Below are 19,978 nucleotides of genomic sequence, written 5' to 3'. Positions count from 1 at the left end.
CGCGAGATGTGGGCCGGTGTCGGGGGGAGGGGGTCCGGGCGTGGGGGGCGGGGCCTGGGCGGGCCCCCTCCGCCCCCTCCGCCCCCTCGGCCCCCGCCATGAAGGAGGACAAGGAGAACAGCAGGCCCCGGGAGAAGCGGCCGCCCGCGGGGACCGCCCTGGCCGCCGCCGCCCTGGCCGCCGCCGCCGCTGCCGCCGCCGCCCTGGGGGACGGCGCCAAGGGGGACGAGAAGCAGCCCGACCGCCTCAAGGAGAAGAAGGAGACGCTGAGCAAGGTGCGGCCCGGGCGGCCGGGGGGGCCGGGGCCTACCGCCGACGAGGCGCGGGAGGACCGGCGCCCCGGACGGAGGCGGCGCTTCACAGCCACCCCCGAAAAAGCAAAAAAAACAAAAAAAAAACCAAACCACCCCGGGGCTGGGGACAGAGAGAAGCCCCGGGGAGAGAGCCCCAGACGTCGTGGGTTCCAATCCCGGCTCCGCCACTTGCCAGCCGGGGGTGACTCTGGGCCAGTCCTTTCTCTGGGCCTCAGTGACCTCCTCTGGAAAATGGGCATGGGGAAGCAGCGTGGCTCAGTGGCAAGAGCCCGGGCTTGGGAGTCGGAGGTCACCGGTTCGAATCCCGGCTCTGCCCCTTGTCAGCTGGGTGACTGTGGGCAAGTCACTTCGCTTCTCCGTGCCTCAGTTCCCTCATCTGTCAAATGGGGATGAAGACTGTGAGCCCCACGTGGGACAACCTCATTCCCCTGTGGCTACCCCAGCGCTTCGAACAGCGCTCTGCACACAGGAAGCGCTTAACAAATACCACCATTATGATTAATTAATAATAATAATGCTGTTGGTATTTGTTAAGCGCTTCCTATAATAATAATGGTGGTATTTGTTAAGCGCTTCCTATGTGCAGAGCGCTGTTCGAAGCGCTGGGGGAGAGATAGGGTCATCAGGGGTCCCATGGGAGGTTCACAATCTTCATCCCCATTTGACAGATGAGGGAACTGATGACTTTGAGCCTCAACCTGATGCCCCTGGATCTCCCCCAGCGCTTAGAACAGTGCTCTGCACAGAGTAAGCGCTTAACAAATACCAACACTATTATTATTAAAGGGGCAACATCACTATTATGATGATGATGATGATGATGATTTAAGGGGGTGGGAAGTGTCTGCCCATCGTCCCCCGAACCCGCTGCACTCCGGGCAGGGTTGGGCTTTGGCTTTCGATGGGTGTTAGGCGCTTAGTACAGTGCTCCGCACATAGCACTCAACTGAATGAAGGAATGACCCCTCAGAGTCCTCGGCGCCGCGGTTTCAAACGACGAAACAGCCCGTCAGTCAGAGGTATTTATAATAATGGTGGTATGTGTTAAGCGCTTACTAGGTGCAAAGCACTGTTCGAAGCGCTGGGAGGGGGATAGAAGCTGAGCAGGATGCCCCACGTGGGGCTCACAGTTTTGACCCCCCATTTGACAGAGGAGGGAACTGAGGCACAGAGAAGTGAAGTGACTGGCCCCAAGTCACCCAGCTGGCAAGCGGCGGAGCTGCCCTTCGAACCCATGACCTCTGACTCCCCAGCCCAAGCTCTGGCCACCGAGTCACGCTGATGGGCATTTGTGGAGCGCTCACTGACTGCCCAGCGCTGTACTAAGCGCTTGGGGGAGCACGGCCCAGCAGAGTCAGAAGACGGACCCCGAGGGCTTTGCCCCCCACCACCCTCCAAACCCCGGAGGTGATGAAGGAGCCCGTCAATGGGCAGGGATTGAATCTATCTGTTGCCGAATTGTCCATTCCAAGCGCTTAGTACAGTGCTCTGCACAGAGTAGGCGTTCAATAGGTACTATTGAATGAATGAAGGGTGGTGGCTTTCTTACCCCTTGGGGTATAAAAAGATAGCGACGTGGGTATTAAGCGTTTACTGGGTGTCCGGCACTGTCCTGAGCGGTGAGGTAGGTACATCGTAATCAGGTTAGACGGGGGGGACAACCTTGATGACCTTCTATCCACCCCAGCTCTTAGAAACAGTGCTTGGTGCATAGTAAGCGCTTAACAGATGCCATCACTAGCATTATTAACGCCTCTCCCAAATGGGGCTCACAGCCCAAGTAATGATAGCGTCGGACCCGACGATGCAGGGAGTGTGCCTCTTTATTGTTGTATTGGTCGAGGGTTCTAATCCCACCTCCACCACTTGTCAGTTCTGTGACTGGGGGCAAGTCACTTCACTTCTCGGTGCCTCAGTTACCTCATCTGTAAAATCTCTGTGCCTCAGTTAACTCATCTGTAAAATGGGGATTAAGACTGTGAGCCCCATGTGGGACAACCTGATTACCCTGTATCTACCCCAGCGCTTATAATAGTGCTCTGCACATGGTAAGCGCTTAACAAATACCAACATTATTATTATTAAAATGGAGATGAAGATGGTGAGCCCATGTGGGACAACCTGATGACCTTGTGTCTACCCGAGCGCTTAAAACACTGCTTGGCACATAGTAAGCGCTTAACAAACTCCATTATTATTATTATTATACTCTCCCAAACCCTTAGTACAGTACTTTGCACACAGTAAGCACTCAGTAAATAAATAAATAAATACAGTTGATATTGTCGGAGGCCTTGTCACAGGGGAAACCCAAGAATCCTGGGGTTTCCACCATTTCCGTTGACCTGTTCTAGGATAGTGTTGGTCTAGGATTGGGAAATAATCTTGCCTCAAGGTTTCACAAAAATAAAAGAAAATGTCAGGATACTTTCTATTTTTTAAAAAAAGCTCATCTTCAGATTTAGTTTTTGACCAGAACTAAAACAGCATTTATTTTTTGTTAACCAGAGAAAAGGGATTAGCTGCCTGTTTATCTTTTGGTTCATTTTTAAGGTGGTCATACGGCGCTTGCCCCCCAGTTTGACCAAGGAACAACTCGAAGAGCATCTTCAACCTTTGCCTGAGCACGATTATTTTGAATTCTTTGCTAATGATTCTAGGTAATTAAAAAAAAGTTCTTATTTTGGGAATGTTGTTAATTTTACCTGGGGTTCTGGCAGCTATTTTTTCTTAACCAGAATACCTCGCGACTAGTTGTCACCTATCTGGTCAACTTCAGTCCAACTTACTGCTTTTCTTCTTGCAGTTTGTACCCTCATATGTTTTCTAGAGCTTATATCAACTTTAAAAACCAAGAGGACATTGTTTTGTTCAGGGATCGATTTGATGGTTATGTCTTCATTGATCACAAAGGTGAGTTGTCTAAATGAACTAAGAGAAAGTCTTCTTCAGTCAATTGCCTTTTTTTCATATTTTGACTAGTGAGGGCCGTGGCCCATCCTGTTGGTCAAACTCTTGTGTGACACAGTATGATTTCTATTTTAAAGTTAACTCTAAAATATTTCTAATGAAGCAGCATGGCCTAGTGGATAGAGCACAGGCCTGGGAGTCGGGAGGACTTGGGTTCTAATTCTGCCTCCACCATGTGTCTGCTGTGGTACCTTGGGCAAAGTCACTTCACTTCTCTGGGCCTCAGTTCCCTCATCTCTAAAATGAGGATTAAGACTGTGAGCCCTATGTGAGACAGGGACTGTTTCCAACCCTATCGTCTTATATCTACCCCAGTCCTTAGAACAGTGCCTGGCACATAGTAAGCGCTTAACAAGTACTGTTGTTGTTATTAATATTGATGACAATAATAATGCATTAGGCAAGCAGAACATTAACTGCAGCCTTATATATGTGGACTAAATCGTTCAAGTTAGCCAATCCCTTAGGTAGTTGCTGGTTGTGTTTGTTTTGACACATTCTGACGTCTTGGTGGTAGGTGCACATAGTAAAATCTGCATTGTCTACTACTCAGGATAAACTATTGGTTTGGAACTGGTTGATGTTGCGTTCAGTAACTAGATGAATTTGTCATCGTATGGGTACAAACTCAAGTGGCACGTAAATGGTGTGAATATTTGTCGTTTGTACAAAACTGCAACCCCAGCTATCAAGACAGGGTTTGTCTCCTGCCATCATGTAGTTATAAATAAAGGGGAAGAGCTTGAGTCCTTTTTTTGTTTTTTACACTGTCCCCCCCCCCAAAGAAAGGACTTGTAGCCATCTTTCCCCGCCCAAGGTTTATATAATTGATATTTTGAAATGTCTTTTTTACTTTGTCATTAGCTGATTACTTGTGCCAGTCATTTCTGAAACAGTTCCCTTTCTAGACTGTGTAGATTGCCACAATTACAGCTGATCATGTGGCAGCTATGACTTGTGCACGTTGACAAAATATAAATCGATTTAGTGCCAGTTGCCTCATCCCCAAATCCAGCTCTCTGAATCTCTCTTGTACTCTAGTTATATTCCTCTAAAATCAAGGAGAGATTTTGGGGGTCTGTTTTCCCTCTCAATAAAGGCTTGGTTTCAAGTGATAATGTAAATCTTTACAAATAAGAACTCTCTGGGAACTGTTGAAATATGCAAAAAGACCCTTGACCCAAGAAAGGAAGCTGAGGAACTTCCCAGTCTACTCTCTCCCTTCAACTTTGGCTTTGTGACAGAAAAGACAGAGCCTGGAAATGAAAGCTCAAATGCTTCCCAGTCTCGCTCTTATAAGAACTTGCTAGAAGAGGCCAGTGGAGTTCAGCACCAGAAGAACTGCACTTCAAGAGAAAAATCCAAAGTCTTTTAATGTGTACATTTTGCCCTCTCCCTTGTGTGGTTCTAACACACTGGGTTCTGTGTCTCACGAGATGCCTCCTCAAAGCTGAGCCTCCTACTGTGACTCCTGCAGATCACTTTGATTAGGGGCAGTGGTGGTGGGGGGGGGGTGCTCCGTAGGATATCGGTGCAAGGGAGAACATATTTGGTCATTGAGGTGATTTAAAGACAGGAAGGTAGGGAAATACACATGACTCGGGGCCAGGGAGATGATTAGAAGGTGGATTTTGTTCCTTCAGAAGCATCTGGTTTTAGAGGATTGTCTTAACCCCAGGGTGAGTAGGGTTTCTGAACAATGTAATAGAGTAAATGAAACCTCAGAGGAGGTATTTCACTCTAGGAAAATAGCGGTGTCCCCTTTTGTCCCTTAGGCCAAGAATATCCTGCCATAGTGGAATTCGCACCTTTCCAAAAATCGGCAAAAAAGAAAAGTAAGAAAAAAGATGCAAAAACTGGGACTATTGATGAAGGTATGCTACAGCAATACTTGTTCGTAACTCTAACGTTGTTCATCCTGACTTCACATTTTGGGACCAGAAAACAGCCATCTGTACAAACATTAATAAGTGAAATTCGTCAGCCAAGGACAATTATATGGTTTTTTCTTAAAGTCTTAATCCTTGGTGTGTAGTTGATTGAAGAATAGTCATTCCTCAGGCAGGTTAAGCACCACCACCTCCTAGTAATCTGTGACATCTATGCGGCAAATCTTAGTTTTACCGTGTGTGCCTTTTTAGGGTGATAGGGATCCTTTTTTTTTTTTTCCCCCAAAATGAAAAGAAACATTAAATGATTCTTGGGTCGTTGTTTCTTAGGGCCTCTCTTCATATTTGTATGCTTGAGCTTGTAGTATGGCGCAGTGGACAGCATGGGTTTGGGAGTCGGAAGGTCATGGATTCTAATCCCGGCTCTGCCACTTGTCTGCCATGTGACATTGGGCAAGTCACTTCACTTTTCTGTGCCTCAGCTACCTCATCCGTAAAATGGGGATTATGACTGTGATCCCCATAGGGAACCCTGGACTGTGTCCAACCTGATTAGCTTGTATCTACCCCAGGACTTAGTACAGTGCCTGGCCCACAGTAAGCGCTTAACAAATGTCACAATTATTATTACTACTATTATTGTAAGGTGATGTGCAAATGATTTAGCTTCACTTCAGTTTTTATTCTTCTCAAAATTCCCTGTTAAAAAGCACCTTAGTGCTTTTTCCAGAGACCACAGCGAAATTTAATAATCCTGACTTGCTGTGGGATTCTTTTTCATTTAGATACAGTAAGACGTTAGATGTTAGGCAGCCCAATTTTCTATCTAGAGAGTTGCATGATGCACTCCTTTGTTGTCAAAGTTAAGGGTGTCTTCCTTACACTCATTTTAACTAAAAAGACAACTCTTTGGAACTTCCCTCACCCACCTCCCTCCAATTTCCCCATATAGACCCAGAGTATAAGAAGTTTTTGGAAAGCTATAGTGCTGATGATGAGAAACTGACATCCACTCCAGAAACTCTATTAGAAGAAATAGAAGCAAGAAACAAAGAACTAATAGGTAAGGGGAAACATTTGTGCATTTGGTGTGTGACTTCAAAGGGTCATGGGAATTTTAGGAGACTTAAGCTCCTTGAACTTGACTTTGTCATATGAAGACAGTTTGGAATTTCCAGAAGAACAAAACTGGTATTTGTAGAGGATCGGTGGGGAGAGGGTTTTCGTGCACTTTTCTTGATATTTTTGGAATCAAGTGCTTCAGAGCAAAAATGAGCTAATTGATATTGAAGTACTTTGGAAACAAATATTAAAATTCAGGGCATTGTTATTGTCCGATTCTTTGGCGTACATCTGTTTTACCTGGTGTTCACCTGAACTCCCTAGTGTTGAGGGGTTGGCATCAGTTTAACTATGTCAAAAGGTTACCCTAAATAGAAGTTGGCTACTTTTTTAAACAAAGGTTTAAAATTAGAAAAAATCTTCCCGACTTGCTGCGGGATTTTTTGTCACTTAGGTACAGTAAGACGTTAGATGTTAGGCAGCCCAATTTTCTCTCTAGAGAATTGGGTGATGAAGAACTCCTTTGTTGCCAAGTAAAGTTAATTGTGTCCTCCTTACATTCATGTAGCTAAAAAGACGACTCCTCTTTTGAACTTCCTGAAAAACAAACAGGTAGGAAGTCTATTTAAAAATATTTTTGATCATTTGTCCTCATCGATTTGAGTATTGTATATTCAGCAATGGGGGTGGCGGTGAGGGAGGTATGGAACAGCTGCCACTAACTTCCCTGCCGATTGGTTATTGTTGTATTGTACTCTCCCAAACGCTCAGTACAGTGCTCTGCACACCGTCAGCGCTGAATAAATACGATTGAATGAATATTGGGCAGAAATTGGACCGTCTTCATTCATGTTGGTCATTGGGTTCTTCTCTGTGCCTGGAAGTGGAATGAGAGATTTATTCTCAGAGCTTGGGGGCGGGGCCCAGCTCCCCTGAAAGTTCTGACTGCCCAGAAAACATGGCAGTAGCGGGTCCAGGATGATAAAGGGAGCCGGTTAGGACAGATTCATTCAGTCAGTCATATTTATTGAGCACTTACTGTGTGAAGAGCACTATACTAAGCGCTTGGGAGAGTACAATACAACAATAGACACGTTCCCTGCCCATAATGAGCTTACAGTCTAGAGGATGTGGGCGGGTAGCTGGTCTCCGCTGCTCCTTGCAGTCACTTTGCATGTGCCCTCACTGACCATTAGGTGCTTAACGCATTAGATCGTGATTTTATTGAAAGCCTTTTAAAAATGTGAGACTATGTGAATATTTCCAGAGGCTCAGAGAAGAAAAGAGGGAAGAGAGACGGAGAAGAGAAATAGAAAGGAAAAGGCAAAGGGAAGAAGAAAGGAGGAAATGGAAAGAAGAAGAGAGACGAAAAAGGAAAGATGCCGAGAAGCTGAAGAAATTAGAAAGAGGACCTGAAAAGGAAAGGGACAGATCAAAGGACGAACCAAAGATTAAGGTATCTTGATTGTGACTCTGAAAATTTCTCAAGTTTGTATCTAGTGAATGGTGGGCTAAAACCTTCTTTCTTAAAATAAATCAGTAGTGCATACTTTTCCTACAACACCAATATTAATAGAAAAAGTTAATCTAATTCTTAAGGATTAATTCACCCCTACCATTGTGTGTTAGATTTTAGAGTATTTTTTGACTATATCGATATTCAGCTTTTGAATTCTAGCCTGCCACTTTATTTTGATGTGGAGTAGAGTTGGAGCTGGGTGTTTCACCCTAACCCTTCTTGTGGATTTAATAGTTTAGATGAACCAGTGTTCGTGGGGGGATTTCTGACACAAGTGGTGCATCGCAAAAAAACCCAACAGCCACAGCATCCAAGCCCATGCCACACACAGAGTGGGCCGTCTATTCGTTGTAGTGGTAGATAAAGGGTGAACAGACATTTCAAATCCCCTTGAGTGATGAGCCTAGAGATAGTTTGGCTAGGTGTTCACCCACCTGGTCCACACACTGGAAGCTGGATACAATCCTAGTGTATTGGACACGGCCGACCCAGAGCAGCTCCTGGAGAGCAGTCCCTAAGAGTCATCTTGGCATGGCTCCCATTCTCCCTCCACCATGCCCCCTGCTACCTCCACTATAAACTGGCTACCGGCAAGGAGAAGGAGGCTTAAGGGGCAAGACTGCTTCTTGCCATTCTCCCCTCTTCCAGATGCTGATTTAATTCCACAGCCAAGGCTTTTGGGACTTTGGACCCGGCCAGTTTTCATAGGGGCGAGTGGAGCCTCTTACGAGAGTTCCTGTGAGCTAAAAGGCCTATAGGAGAGGAGGATGCCGGGAAGGAGCTTCAGCCAAATGGAGGTGCACTTTCCTCAGATATATGAGGAGAAAGAAGAAACAAAAGCTCCCTGAAACAATTTAAGTAGTCTTCGAGGCACAGAACTTTGGAGGGGAGCAGATTCCTTTGTGGAGCAAAAAGGGTCCCTGAGTTGTTTGGGATTTTCCTCACCCTCTGGGAAGTTTGCCCGAATTTCTAAAAATAAACTTTGTTGCTCAAGTGGCAGGAGTCCCAATGCCCACTCCCCTCTAGCTGGTAGGGGGACCCTAAACTATGTAGTCATAGGAGATGGGGACTAGAAGTCTTATGACCCCCTTATCTGAGCTCTTTTCCTCTCTACCCCCTTCCTCCCTCCCCACCCCCAACTCTCCCGATTTCAACTCTGAAAGTTGTCAATTTCCATCTCTTCCTGATGGGCCAAGACGATGGTCGTATGGCAGACTTATTGATTAAAGAGTTCTAGGTTTTACAGAGAGGCGATTCAATCAGGACTAAATAGTGGAGAGTTTAGTTGGCGGGGGAGAGAGCGTAGTGGTTGGGGAGAAGAGAAGGCTTTGCATTCATAAAACTCAACTGGTGCAATTTTTTGAATGTTTTTGCGGTATAGTAACGAAGAACCTTAAAGTAGTTACTGAGCTTGTAACATTGCAGTGAAGAAAGAGCTTCAACCTTGCATTTGGACTGAGTACCAAGTTCTGACGCAGTAAATGTGCCACCCAAAACAAAACAAAAAAATCGCGCCTTGGAAGGTAGACGATGCATTAAGCCTTATTTTTCCTATTGGCACTAGCTACTCTGCTTCGCTACGGAAGACACGTGCTTGGAATTACTCAATGACTCATTTAAAAGTTGACCCAATTAAAACACAAGCGGTCTGAGCCTATTGAGAACTGAGTAAAAGCTGTTCACTTTTAGGGGCCACATTAACGATTTCCCTGCCAATTGAACAGATGATCTCTTCCAGTGTTCTAAATGGCGTCTATCGACCCGAAAGTGGCGTCGTACCTTCCAGAAGAGAAAAGCTCCGACTAGATTGTAGAGCACGGTTTTCTCTTTGGGGTTCGTTTTTTTACGGGCACAAAACACGTCCAAAACCCTCAAAATGAAAATAAACTTGTTCTCTTTAAAGCTGCTCAAGAAGCCAGAAAAAGGAGATGAAATGGAATCAGAAAAAAGGGAAAAACCCAAGCGATTGGACAAAGAGAATCTGAACGAGGAAAAATCCAGTGGGCAGAGTAGCACGTCGGCCAAGCGCTCTGATGGGGAGGCCAAAGAAGACAAGGCAAAGAAGTTGGTATCTAGGACCGTTCATCGGGTCTGGTTAAGACTCATTTGTGGAACTTTAGATAGCCTTGGAACTGCAGTTGAATAGTTATAATTGGACTGGGGGAGAGGACAAAAGATACTTAAGTTTTGTATCTTAAAAAAAAAAATTCCCAGTGTTTTTCGAAGACCATAGTTTTCAGACCATCTCAATCTTTTTTTTTTCACCCCAAACAATCACTCTTAGCAAAGTTCACTTCAGTGATGGTCAAAATCACAGTGTTTCTTTCATTGTGATTATAAGAGGGTTCATTCTTGAGGTTTTTTTCGTTTTTTGTTTTATTTTTTTTTTATCCAGATCTGAAGATGAGGGTGGAAAAGACTACAGGGAAAGGGACAAGGATTTTGAGAGAGACAGAGATCGGGAGAGAGTGCAGCGGGACAGAGAGAAGATGAGACGGCAAGAAGAAGAGCGCCGTAGGCAGCGGGAGCGCGTGGAGAAAGAAAGGGTTTTTCGAAGAAAAGAGGAAGATGTGAGAAAAGAGAGAGACCCGCTTAGGGATAAAGTAAAGAAGAGTGAAAGCACGGACTTTATAGGCAACTCAGAAAAAACTGACAAAGTGACCAAAGAGGACAAAAAAGAGGATGCAGCTAAAAGAGATCGCATAAGAAACAAGGTGCTGCTTTTCTTTTTGTTTTGTGTTGATTTTGATATGATTTTTTTTCTCTTACTGGAATCACTGATAGGGTTTGCTTATTATTCCTCTTGAGCCCTGGAGTATTTTTTAAAATCACAACTTAAAAACTGCGTATCTGGATTCTGAGCAAAAGAGGAAAGATGAATTGGTTTGAAGCCTGAACAATTAGGAAAAGCCACCACGAGATTTTTTTTTTTAAAAAAAAAGCTTTGAAATGAAGCAGAGCATCTGAAAAGAAGCTTAGGCTTGTCTAAGTGGAGGACAAAAGATACATAATACCTTAAATGCTTCAAAAAACTAAACTCTTTTATTTAAAAGTTTAAGCCATGTTAAGTGACTTTTAAAAACGATAGTTCCATTTCATGTACTGTTGTCTGCTCTCATTTTTACAGAATTCCAAGCTCAAGTAATCACAATTATTCAAAAGAAAGGAGACTTTCGGCTTAATTCCATGAGTAGCAGTAGAGGGCAGATTTACATTTCTGTGTGTTTGTTCAAAGAGTTGGGAGAGAGTGAATTTCTCTGGCCAACACAAAATTAAAAACCATTCAGGAATCACTAAATATGAAAGAATGCTATGACCTTTTTTTGCCTAACTTGAAGTGGTAAATAGCCTTGTCAGTTGAAAGCTTTTCTTCAAAGTACAATCAAAAGTAATGCTGATATTTACTATGCCTTCTTGCTTAGAGGGAGGGGAGAGTGGGGCACTTGAGGTATTTTCATCTGGGTTACCCATTCTTCCTCATACTTAGACCATGAGCCCCATGTGGAAGACAGACTATGTCCAATCTGATAGCTTGTGTCTACCCCAGTGCTTAGAACAGTGTCTGACACATAGTAAGTACCTAACAAATACCAGAATAATAACAATGATAAATAAGACTGATATTTTTAGCTGACTAGAAAAAAGAGCCAAGTCCTATGAATAAATTACTACTAGTCTATCCTCTCAAATTGTTTTGGTCTTGTGGAAAAGTCTGCATTGGTTTCTAGTACTGTGAATAGTGCCAGTCGTTTTCCAAATCCCCCTAACCAGGGACAGAAAGGATGCTGCGGGTACGATAGAATGATGAACTTCATCCATTTTTGTCATTGTTGTTTTTGTTTTTAGGATCGCCCTGCAATGCAACTCTATCAGCCGGGAGCTCGGAGTCGAAGTCGACTGGGGCCGTACGAAGACAGCTCCGCCAAGTCTGCAGATCCCGCCCCAGACAAAAAGCAGGAGTGCGAGATCACTAGCAGAAAAGAGGAGGAGGAGTGATTCACCCAAACGGCCTTATGTGTTCTGACTGTCCAGACAGCCAAAGAGCATGTACTCAGCAATCCAGAAGTGCCTTCAGTGAGAAGGAGGAAGAGGAAGAGGGGTGTCCGCTGCCCGAGAGGGCACCCCCTTACAAAGAGGAGCATGGCTCCGGTTAGGGCGGTTCCTGATGCAGATTCAGTATTTTGAAGTGCATTCTCATTGTATATGCAGTTATCAGAGTTTCATTATTTAGTATCAGACTACAGCGCGGGAGATGGGGGTGTGCACTGGCAACCTGCAACGTAGAAATGTCTTCTGTGGCCTTAACTATGACACGTGTGCGTGTGCTCATGAGATCCGGCTCTAAACCAGAACATTTCGTTGAGCAAAGCTACGAGCTGGGTTTTGAATGCTCTTTGATTTGGGGCGAGCTGAAAAATTTAATTTTTGAGCCTGGCTCAGATGTGGGGATGCCGCGCTGCTGAGAGGCGATGGCTTGGGTCCGAGACCCCCGGGGAGGGAAGCAGAGATTGAGGGCTCTCCCATGGCGTGGCTGGCGGCGGAGGGATGATGTGTGTGGGGAGGGGGCGGGGGGAGGCTGGTTAGTTGTTTGTTTTTTTCCCCCTGACGTGAACTTTATGACCACTGTACATTTTGTCTATCGGGGCTATTTTACTTTGAATTTAGCAAAAGAGAATATTTTTTAAGCATTTCCTTTTTGTCTTCAGCATTTTAAGCCATGACTAGTGAAATTTCATCCTCGGTTGAATCTTACCCATCCCAGTCTCCATATCGTCTTCGGGGGTTGGGGTTCGGAGCATCTCACGACCCAGGAGAAAACTCTACCGATGTTGGCTCCTTTAAGCTAGCGGATTTTAGCCTTAGCCATTTTGTACTAATATCAATAAATAACTATGCTAAATGGTCAGTGTTTCTCCATATTATTTTAGGCTTGCTTACCGGGTGTTTTTTCAAAGAAGAAGTAATAAAATTAATGCTGACCCTTCTGCCGACAGATGTATCAAATATCATGACAGGGGTCCACGCAGGAAGGGACAGAGTTTATGTGTGCATCCTAGCAACGAGTAAGCTTGATGAATAAGGGAACATTGTCTTCTTTAATCATTACACTCCCACTAGGTATCGGTGTTATAAATCGTACTTAATTTTCTATAAAAGATTACATCCTTCACAGGAAAGTTTCCTATTTATAACAAAATGAGGTGCCCTATTTCATTGTTCCTAAATGGCTCCTATTTTCAGCCAGCCGTCTTGGAATCCTGCTTAAAAAAGTGACCCCTGTGAATCATCCTCTTTCGCCCAGTTCGCATCCATTCTTCTGACTCCCTTCACAGGTCTTTTGTTGCCCATCAACTGTGTTTTCCCTCATGGGTTTTGTGAGAATGGCAGTCTGCAGCTACTGGGTTCAAAGACCAGGGAAGAACTCTTCTGGTCTGTGCAACTCTCTCATAGGGTATGGATTTTTTTTTTTAACTCCATAACTGCCTTGGAATGAGGTTTGATGCCACAAGAGTTCAAAGCCTGCAGGGTTTGAAACCCATGCTGAGGAACCTTACTGTCAGGGCTGTTACTACTGTTCACGTTACCGTTGATTAGATGAGTATTTACTCCTGCAATGGGCCCTTGACCCTTTAAAAGCTGTCTTCAAGCTGCTCTCTCGGAGGCCACCAATGACCTCTTCTTCACTAATTCTAACAGATTCCGTCCTAACCGCCCTTAACCTCTTGGCTGCTTTTGGCCCTGGGGACCATCCCCTACTCCTGGAAAAGCTATTGGCGCTCTCCGCCCCACCCCTGCTCAAACTGTCTTATTTTCAGGCTAACTTGCTTGCTGTGCCCCGTCAGGCTTACCCCACACTTCCCCACACCTCGAGCCCCCCTCTTTTCACAAATGGTATATTACTGCTCTCCTCATGAAATTAGTAGGGTAGAAATTTCTACCCTATTCCACTGATTGAAACATCCCAATTTGATCAAGCCACTGGAACCAGTAACTACAAAGTCCTGAGGAAGAGATGTAATCACCCTTCATTACTGCCTCTTCTGTCACCCCATCACATCACATCACCAAATGCTTGAGTATTTAACCACCCCCCCACCAGTTAAGATGGAGAAAGTCCTGTGTACCACATTCAGTGGATTTGCAAAACACCCACCAGAATTTGATAGCTTCTTTAGAAAGAGCAGAACCACATTGACCGGCCCCATCTTTCCAACCAATATAAGAGAATGGCTCCTAGCCAGTAGAGGATCTGAGTTCTCATGGAGTTCCATCCCAATAAGCCCCCCAAATGGGGGAATGAGTTTGACTTACTGATGCTGGGATGAATAATGGAGAATGTGGAGTTGTTCCCAAGTCTATTTCAACCCCAGTAAGGTAAATTTGAACTCTTAAAAACTGAATATGCGAGAAGCAGCGTTGCTCAGTGGAAAGAGCCTGAGCTTGGGAGTCAGAGATCATGAGTTCAAATCCAGTCTCTGCCACTTGTCAGCTGGGTGACTGGTCACTTCACTTCTCTGGGCCTCAGTTCCCTCATCTGTAAAAGGGGGATGAAGACTGTGAGCCTCTCGTGGGACAATCCGATTATCCTGTATCTACCCCAGTGCTTAGAAGAGTGCTTTGCACATAGTAAGCGCTTGCAAATACCAACGTTATTAATTCTTCCTTGGGCTCTGCAGCCCCTGCAGTGAGCACGGAGGCCTCCAGGGGGCGCTGAGAAGCCCCCTCCTTCCTCCTCCCGGAAGTCCCGCCCAGCGAGTGACCTTTGACCTCCCCCGGCCTTCCGCTTTCCTTTCTCTCTCCGCCGCCGTCGGCCATCGTGCCCGACGCCCAGTTCTCCGCCATGGTGAGTCTATCCGCCGCCATCCGCCGCCGCTCCAGGGGAATCGCGTCCCAAACCCCCGCGGGCTTGAAGAAGGGGCTTCAATGGAGGCCCTCGGCAGCCGAGGGAGGAGGATCGCCCTGATGGCGGGGAGGAACAGAGGGACGATGCGGCCGCTCCAGCTTCCGAATCCGCGGCGGAGCGGAGCACAGCAGGACTGCGGCCGGGGATTGCTCCGACCTGGGGGGCGAAAAGAGCGCTCAGAGGAGCTGCATCTCGGGCTTGGGAGTCAGAGGTCATGGGTTCGAATGCCGGCTCCGCCGCCTGTCAGTTGGGGGACTGTGGGCAAGTCATTTCACTGGGCCTCAGTGCCCTCATCTGTAAAATGGGGGTTAAGACCGTGAGCCTCACGTGGGACAACCCGGTGACCCTTTATCCCCCCCAGCGCTTAGAACAGTGCTCTGCACAGAAGCGTTTAACAATACCAACATTATTATTTCGGCTGTCGGGGGAGGGGGCGAGGACCGACCCGTCGGACTGGTCGTTGCAGCAAAGGGGGAGGCAATAATCTTGGCTTGGAAACCGTAATTATGGCCCCTGCCCTGTTTTCCATCGCTCTCGTAATTTATTAATACCGGAGTATGTGGGCCTCGTCGGGAGTTGGTTACACAACATTCATTTATTCAGTAATATTTATTGAGCGCTTGCTATGTGCAGAGCACCGTACTAAGCGCTTGGAATGGACAAATCGGTAACAGAGACAGTCCCTGCCCTTCGACGGGCTTACAGTCTAATCGGGGGAGACGGACAGACAAGAACAATAGCAATAAATAGAATCAAGGGGATGAACATCTCATGAAAACAATACCAAATAGAATCAAGGCGATGATTCTTTCGATTGGGATGGGCAGTTTTCTCTAAATTCACCCTGTAGGGTAACTCTTTGGAAGAGGGAGGTCTTGAACTAGGACAGCTGTGGCATCTCCCGTTTTATTAATGTTGGTGTTTTGAGAAGCAGCATGGCTCACTGGCAAGAGCCCGGGCTGGGGAGTCAGAGGTCATGGGTTCAAATCCCGGTTCAGCCATTTGTCAGCTGTGTGACTCTGGGCAAGTCACTTCACTTCTCTGGGCCTCAGTTACCTTCTCTGTAAAATGAAGATTAAGACTCTGAGCCCCACATGGGACAGCCTGATTACCTTGTATCCTTCCAGCGCTTAGAACAGTGCTTTGCACATAGTAAGTGCTTCACAAATGCCATCATTATTGTTAAGTGCTTACCATGTGCCGATCACCGTCCTAAGCGCAGGGATAGATGCAGGATAATGAGATTGTCCCACGTGAGGCTCACCGTCTTAATCCCCACTTTACAGATGAGGTAACTGAGGCCCAGGGAAGTTCAGCGTGGCTTAGTGGCAAGAGCCCAGGCTTGGGAGTCAGAGGTCGTGGGTTCTAATCCTGACTCCGCCACTTGTCTGCTGGGTGACTGGGCAAGTCATTTAACCTCTCTGTGCCTCAGTTACCTCATCTGTAAAATGGGGGGTGAAGACTGTGAGCCCCATGTGGGACAACCTGATTAGCTTTTGTCTACCCCAGCGCTTAGAACAGTGCTTGGCACTTAGTAAGCAGTTAACAAATACCTCAGTTATTATTAAGTGACTTGCACAAAGTCACACAGTTGACAGGTGGCAGATGATACGGCCTATAGGCTTCACTATGTGCTGAGCTTGGAGCTAAATTAAAAGTAATCCCATCAGACATAGCCTCTGTCCCTCACACCAAAAGGGCTAAGAGCATGGTGTAGTGGGTAGTCCCCGGGCCTGGGAGTCAGAAGGTCATGGATTCTAATTCTGACCCCGCCACTTGTCTGCTGTGTGGCCTTGGGCAAGGAATACTTTATCTCTAAAAATGGGCTTAAGATATGTGCGGGACAGAGACTGTGTCCACCCCGATTTGCTGTATTCACCCCAGCACATAGTACAGTGCCTGGCACATAATAAGCGTTAAACAAATACCATGATTGTGTTTGTAATTGTAAAAGACCAGATCCATTATTCCCATTTTGAAGATAAGGAAACAGGCCCAGGGCGGTTAGGTGAGTAGCCCACGATCACAGGGCCAGGATTACTCAGGTCCTGAGACTGGTAGCCTCTCAGTCTATCTCCCAGGCTGGGCTTCGCCTGGTTCCCTGCTCCAGTTTCTCGCTACAAACCATCAGGCAGGGATTATCTCTCTTTACTGCTATATTGTACTTTCCCAATTGCTTGGTGCTGCACATAGTAAGCACTCAATAAATACGAATGAATGAATGGTTTACTCTAATATTATGGCTTCTTATCCTCACAGTCATCCCACAAGACATTCAGGATCAAGCGATTCCTCGCCAAGAAGCAGAAGCAGAATCGGCCTATCCCCCAGTGGATTCGTATGAAAACTGGCAATAAGATCAGGTAAGACCAAAAGGCTTCACTTGGGGTGTGGGGATTTCTGCCCCCTCATCCATCAGTCCCACAAAGCATCCTTACCTGGTTTTGCTGCTGGCTTTTCCTTGCCTAGTCATTTAGCTTGGAAGGGGAGAGCGAGGACTGAACCTCTGCCCTATTTTGCTGCTTTTGTTTGGGGGTGGCAGCCAAGGGGAGTAGCTTCACGAGCACTGCTGTTCCAAAGCATACCCTAGGTCCTCTTCCCCTCCCCTCCGTTCACCTATGCACACACAGGATGCGTTTGGTGGGTAAGGCTGAATCTTTGGCCCTGGAAGGTGCTTGTGCTTCCTAATAGGAGGCAAAAAGTAGAGGCCACCATGTCTTGGCTCCACTTTGTGTCCCTTTGTGTGTCCACGGGCCGGGTGGGCTGCCTAACAAGCTGTGCGGACAAGACCATTAGTTTCTCTCCCATGGAGCTGGCACGCCTAGGTCCGAGTTTGCTGCTCTGATGAAATAAATGAACGGAACCGGTATTTTTTTAAACTTTCCCACGGCCTTTTGAAGGCTTGCTTTTCCCACAGCGGCTTGTCAGATCACTTAGCATGCTTGATGGGTTCCATTTGGCCCCGTCTCTCAGTGAATGAGCCTCCACTCTGTGCCGAGTCCATAAGTGCAGGAGGAGTTTCAAGGAAAATCGAAGAAATTGTTCTCACTTTTGTGAATCAACTGAAGAACCTTTTTGTTCACCTTTATTTTCCCCTAAAGGCATTGAGGCCAAAATTTTTTTAAAAAATAGTGGTTCATTGTGGTATATCTTTCCTACAAAGCACAATTCACCCAGGATTACAAGCCATGCCAAATGAGCAAGGAGCACCCAATGGGCCAATATGATTAACCACCTGGTTTGTTTTTGCGGGGGGGAGGGCGTGAGGGTGGGGGGTATACAAATTTATCAGTTTGGGCACAGTCCCTGTCCCTCACCAAGTGGGAGGTAGGATTTAATCCCTATTTTACAGATGATGTAACTGAGCCATAGAGAAGCTAAACGACTTGCCCAAGGTCACACAGCAAGCAATTGGCAGAGCCGAGGCCTGTGCAATTTCCCCTAGGCCACACTGCTAACTGGGCATGTATATACTTGTTAGCCTCCCTGTTCATAAGCAATGCATGCAGTTTTTGGTACTGGCCTGGAGTAGATCTCTTGGCTAGTTTGGCAGACATCTGACTCTTGTGATGTAGAAATTGTCCTCTTTGCTGCTTGGCCTGCTCCTCATCATGGTGAGGTCACGGGTCAGCAATTGGTAGTCAGGTTCACCTCCATCTACTGACCTCCAGGAGTTCTCTTGCATAGTCAAGAGGGATCTCTGTCGATCAGTATATATATCGAGCATTTACTCTGCGGTACACTGTATTGGGAGCCTACAGTAAAAAAAAGAGTAGGTGTCCTGGGGTGGCTGCCCGCATTGATTCCCCACTTCAGTGTTAACCCTTTCATTTCCCCAGCAGCACTCTTCCATTATAGTGAGGTTTAGAAACCAGTTGGAGTGGTTGCTCCAGGGTTACTACTGGGAATCATAACCTCTGCAGAAGCTGTTGGCTGCCTGTGGCAAAACGAATGGCCTACTGGATAGAGAACAGGTCTGGGAGTCAGAAGGACCCGGCTTATAATTCCCTGGCTCCTCCACTTGTCTGCTGTGTGATCTTGGGCAAGTCACTTCACTTCTGTGTCTCAGTTCCCTCATGGGTAGCATGGGGGTGAAGACTGAGCCCCATGCGGGACAGGGACTGTGGCTGACAACAAAAAACCTACCTTGTTAGAAGTGATTATTTGATTTGTTCGTGTAAAACAGCACGGCCTTGTAAACTGATCGGGCACACTGTGAGGAGAAAGCCAAGGAGGCGGTATCTATTGGTTAAAGCAGGTTGCAATTACAGTGCTTCATTCTGTGGGAGTACTGCCATTACCCTGCTGAGAGTAAAGCTGTGTTAAATATTGCTTTGGTCTTCACATTCATAGAGGTGAAGCCCTCCAGTTTAACATGTACACATTATAAAATTTGAGGACACTCTGGATCCTAAATTTTGCAAAATTAGTTTTCCAGAAATAAAGGTGGTAACTGGATGTTAGCCATTAATAAAATCAGAGGTGTGGGTGTTGATTTTTCAGGCGTATTTACTTGGAAAGAGCTGGAGTTTTCTAACCACGGTAAGCGGTGGTTCCTCAGTGATCTAATCTCATGGTAAAATAGGTGCAGGCCACATTGGACTGTGATATAGCATCAGCAGAAAAGAGATTTTCTGGATTGTGACTGCAAAATGAATAGTGACTACAAAAACAGTTACAATGAAGCATTCAGTGACTTCAGTAAAACTGGGCCTTTTTTCTTATTTTAGGTACAACTCCAAAAGAAGACACTGGAGAAGGACGAAGCTGGGCTTGTAAAGAACAGCTCATCTAATGACACGCATATTTGTCCTATCCCGAGTTCGTCATTTGTCTTTTTCAACAATTTCGCAAAAACACAACTAGTGGCTGAGACGTTCTGGCTATCTTATCAAGCGTTGGTTGTATCAGATTTGGGAAATAAATGTGTGTGATCTTTTTGAAATGTTCTTGTATCAACTTTATGCACTAATGTTGGAAACAGATCTATTGAAAGTTCATCAGGGATATAACTTTCAAGAGACATTTAGCCCCGTGATTATCACCCATCTAGTCTCAATTGAGTTTATGATCTTGGAGGGGTGGTGGAGAAGCTGTTGGCCCCATCATAGCAGTGCTCTATTTTGGCTGGGTTTGCCTCAACCCGCCAACTTTGCATTTGGATCTGTCGATTGGTCTCGATTATCCCCAAGCAAAGATAACAAAAGAAGTAATCTAGTAATAGAAGTGGCAGGCAAAGAAAGATATGAAGAGTATCCATAGAGCAGATTATCAGTGAGGATTTTTTCCATTAAAAGGTTTGGATATTGCCCAAAATCTG

General features: G+C 46.0%; 2 protein-coding genes and 1 non-coding gene across 3 annotated transcripts; all 3 read left to right on the top strand.

Annotated features, from left to right (window-relative positions):
- Nucleotides 1–92: 92 nt before the first annotated feature.
- Nucleotides 93–12,660, top strand: UPF3B (UPF3B regulator of nonsense mediated mRNA decay). The gene is made up of 10 exons (XM_029067530.2): nt 93–275; nt 2,868–2,974; nt 3,121–3,227; nt 5,060–5,158; nt 6,126–6,236; nt 6,804–6,847; nt 7,503–7,691; nt 9,658–9,818; nt 10,150–10,468; nt 11,601–12,660. Exons 1-10 carry the CDS (start codon nt 99–101, stop codon nt 11,748–11,750), a joined length of 1,464 nt encoding a protein of 487 aa, XP_028923363.1. The 5' UTR covers nt 93–98; the 3' UTR covers nt 11,751–12,660.
- Nucleotides 12,661–14,508: 1,848 nt separating this feature from the next.
- RPL39 (ribosomal protein L39) lies at nt 14,509–19,603 on the top strand. Its single transcript, XM_007669604.1, has 3 exons — nt 14,509–14,598; nt 16,918–17,021; nt 19,389–19,603. The coding sequence occupies exons 1-3, from the start codon at nt 14,596–14,598 to the stop codon at nt 19,435–19,437; spliced, it is 156 nt and encodes a 51-aa protein (XP_007667794.1). The 5' UTR covers nt 14,509–14,595; the 3' UTR covers nt 19,438–19,603.
- On the top strand, nt 18,910–19,043 carry LOC114813019. The gene has a single exon (XR_003760630.1). It is a non-coding gene; the product is annotated as a small nucleolar RNA SNORA69 (small nucleolar RNA).
- Nucleotides 19,604–19,978: the final 375 nt, after the last annotated feature.

This window comes from Ornithorhynchus anatinus, chromosome 6 (genome assembly GCF_004115215.2).
Source record: "Ornithorhynchus anatinus isolate Pmale09 chromosome 6, mOrnAna1.pri.v4, whole genome shotgun sequence".
Taxonomy (NCBI): domain Eukaryota; kingdom Metazoa; phylum Chordata; class Mammalia; order Monotremata; family Ornithorhynchidae; genus Ornithorhynchus; species Ornithorhynchus anatinus.
The sequence above is the reverse complement of the archived record's forward strand: the minus strand, read 5'-3'. Positions and strand labels throughout refer to the sequence as shown.

Bases quoted from the DNA above. Each gene is read 5' to 3' on its own strand.
- UPF3B (XM_029067530.2), top strand. From the start codon at position 99: ATGAAGGAGGACAAGGAGAACAGCAGGCCCCGGGAGAAGCGGCCGCCC. The intron at 2,975-3,120 runs GTAATTAAAAAA...TTCTTCTTGCAG, and splicing joins TTCTTTGCTAATGATTCTAG to TTTGTACCCTCATATGTTTT. The intron at 6,848-7,502 runs GTAGGAAGTCTA...GAATATTTCCAG, and splicing joins ACTTCCTGAAAAACAAACAG to AGGCTCAGAGAAGAAAAGAG.
- RPL39 (XM_007669604.1), top strand. The intron at 17,022-19,388 runs GTAAGACCAAAA...TTCTTATTTTAG, and splicing joins AAAACTGGCAATAAGATCAG to GTACAACTCCAAAAGAAGAC.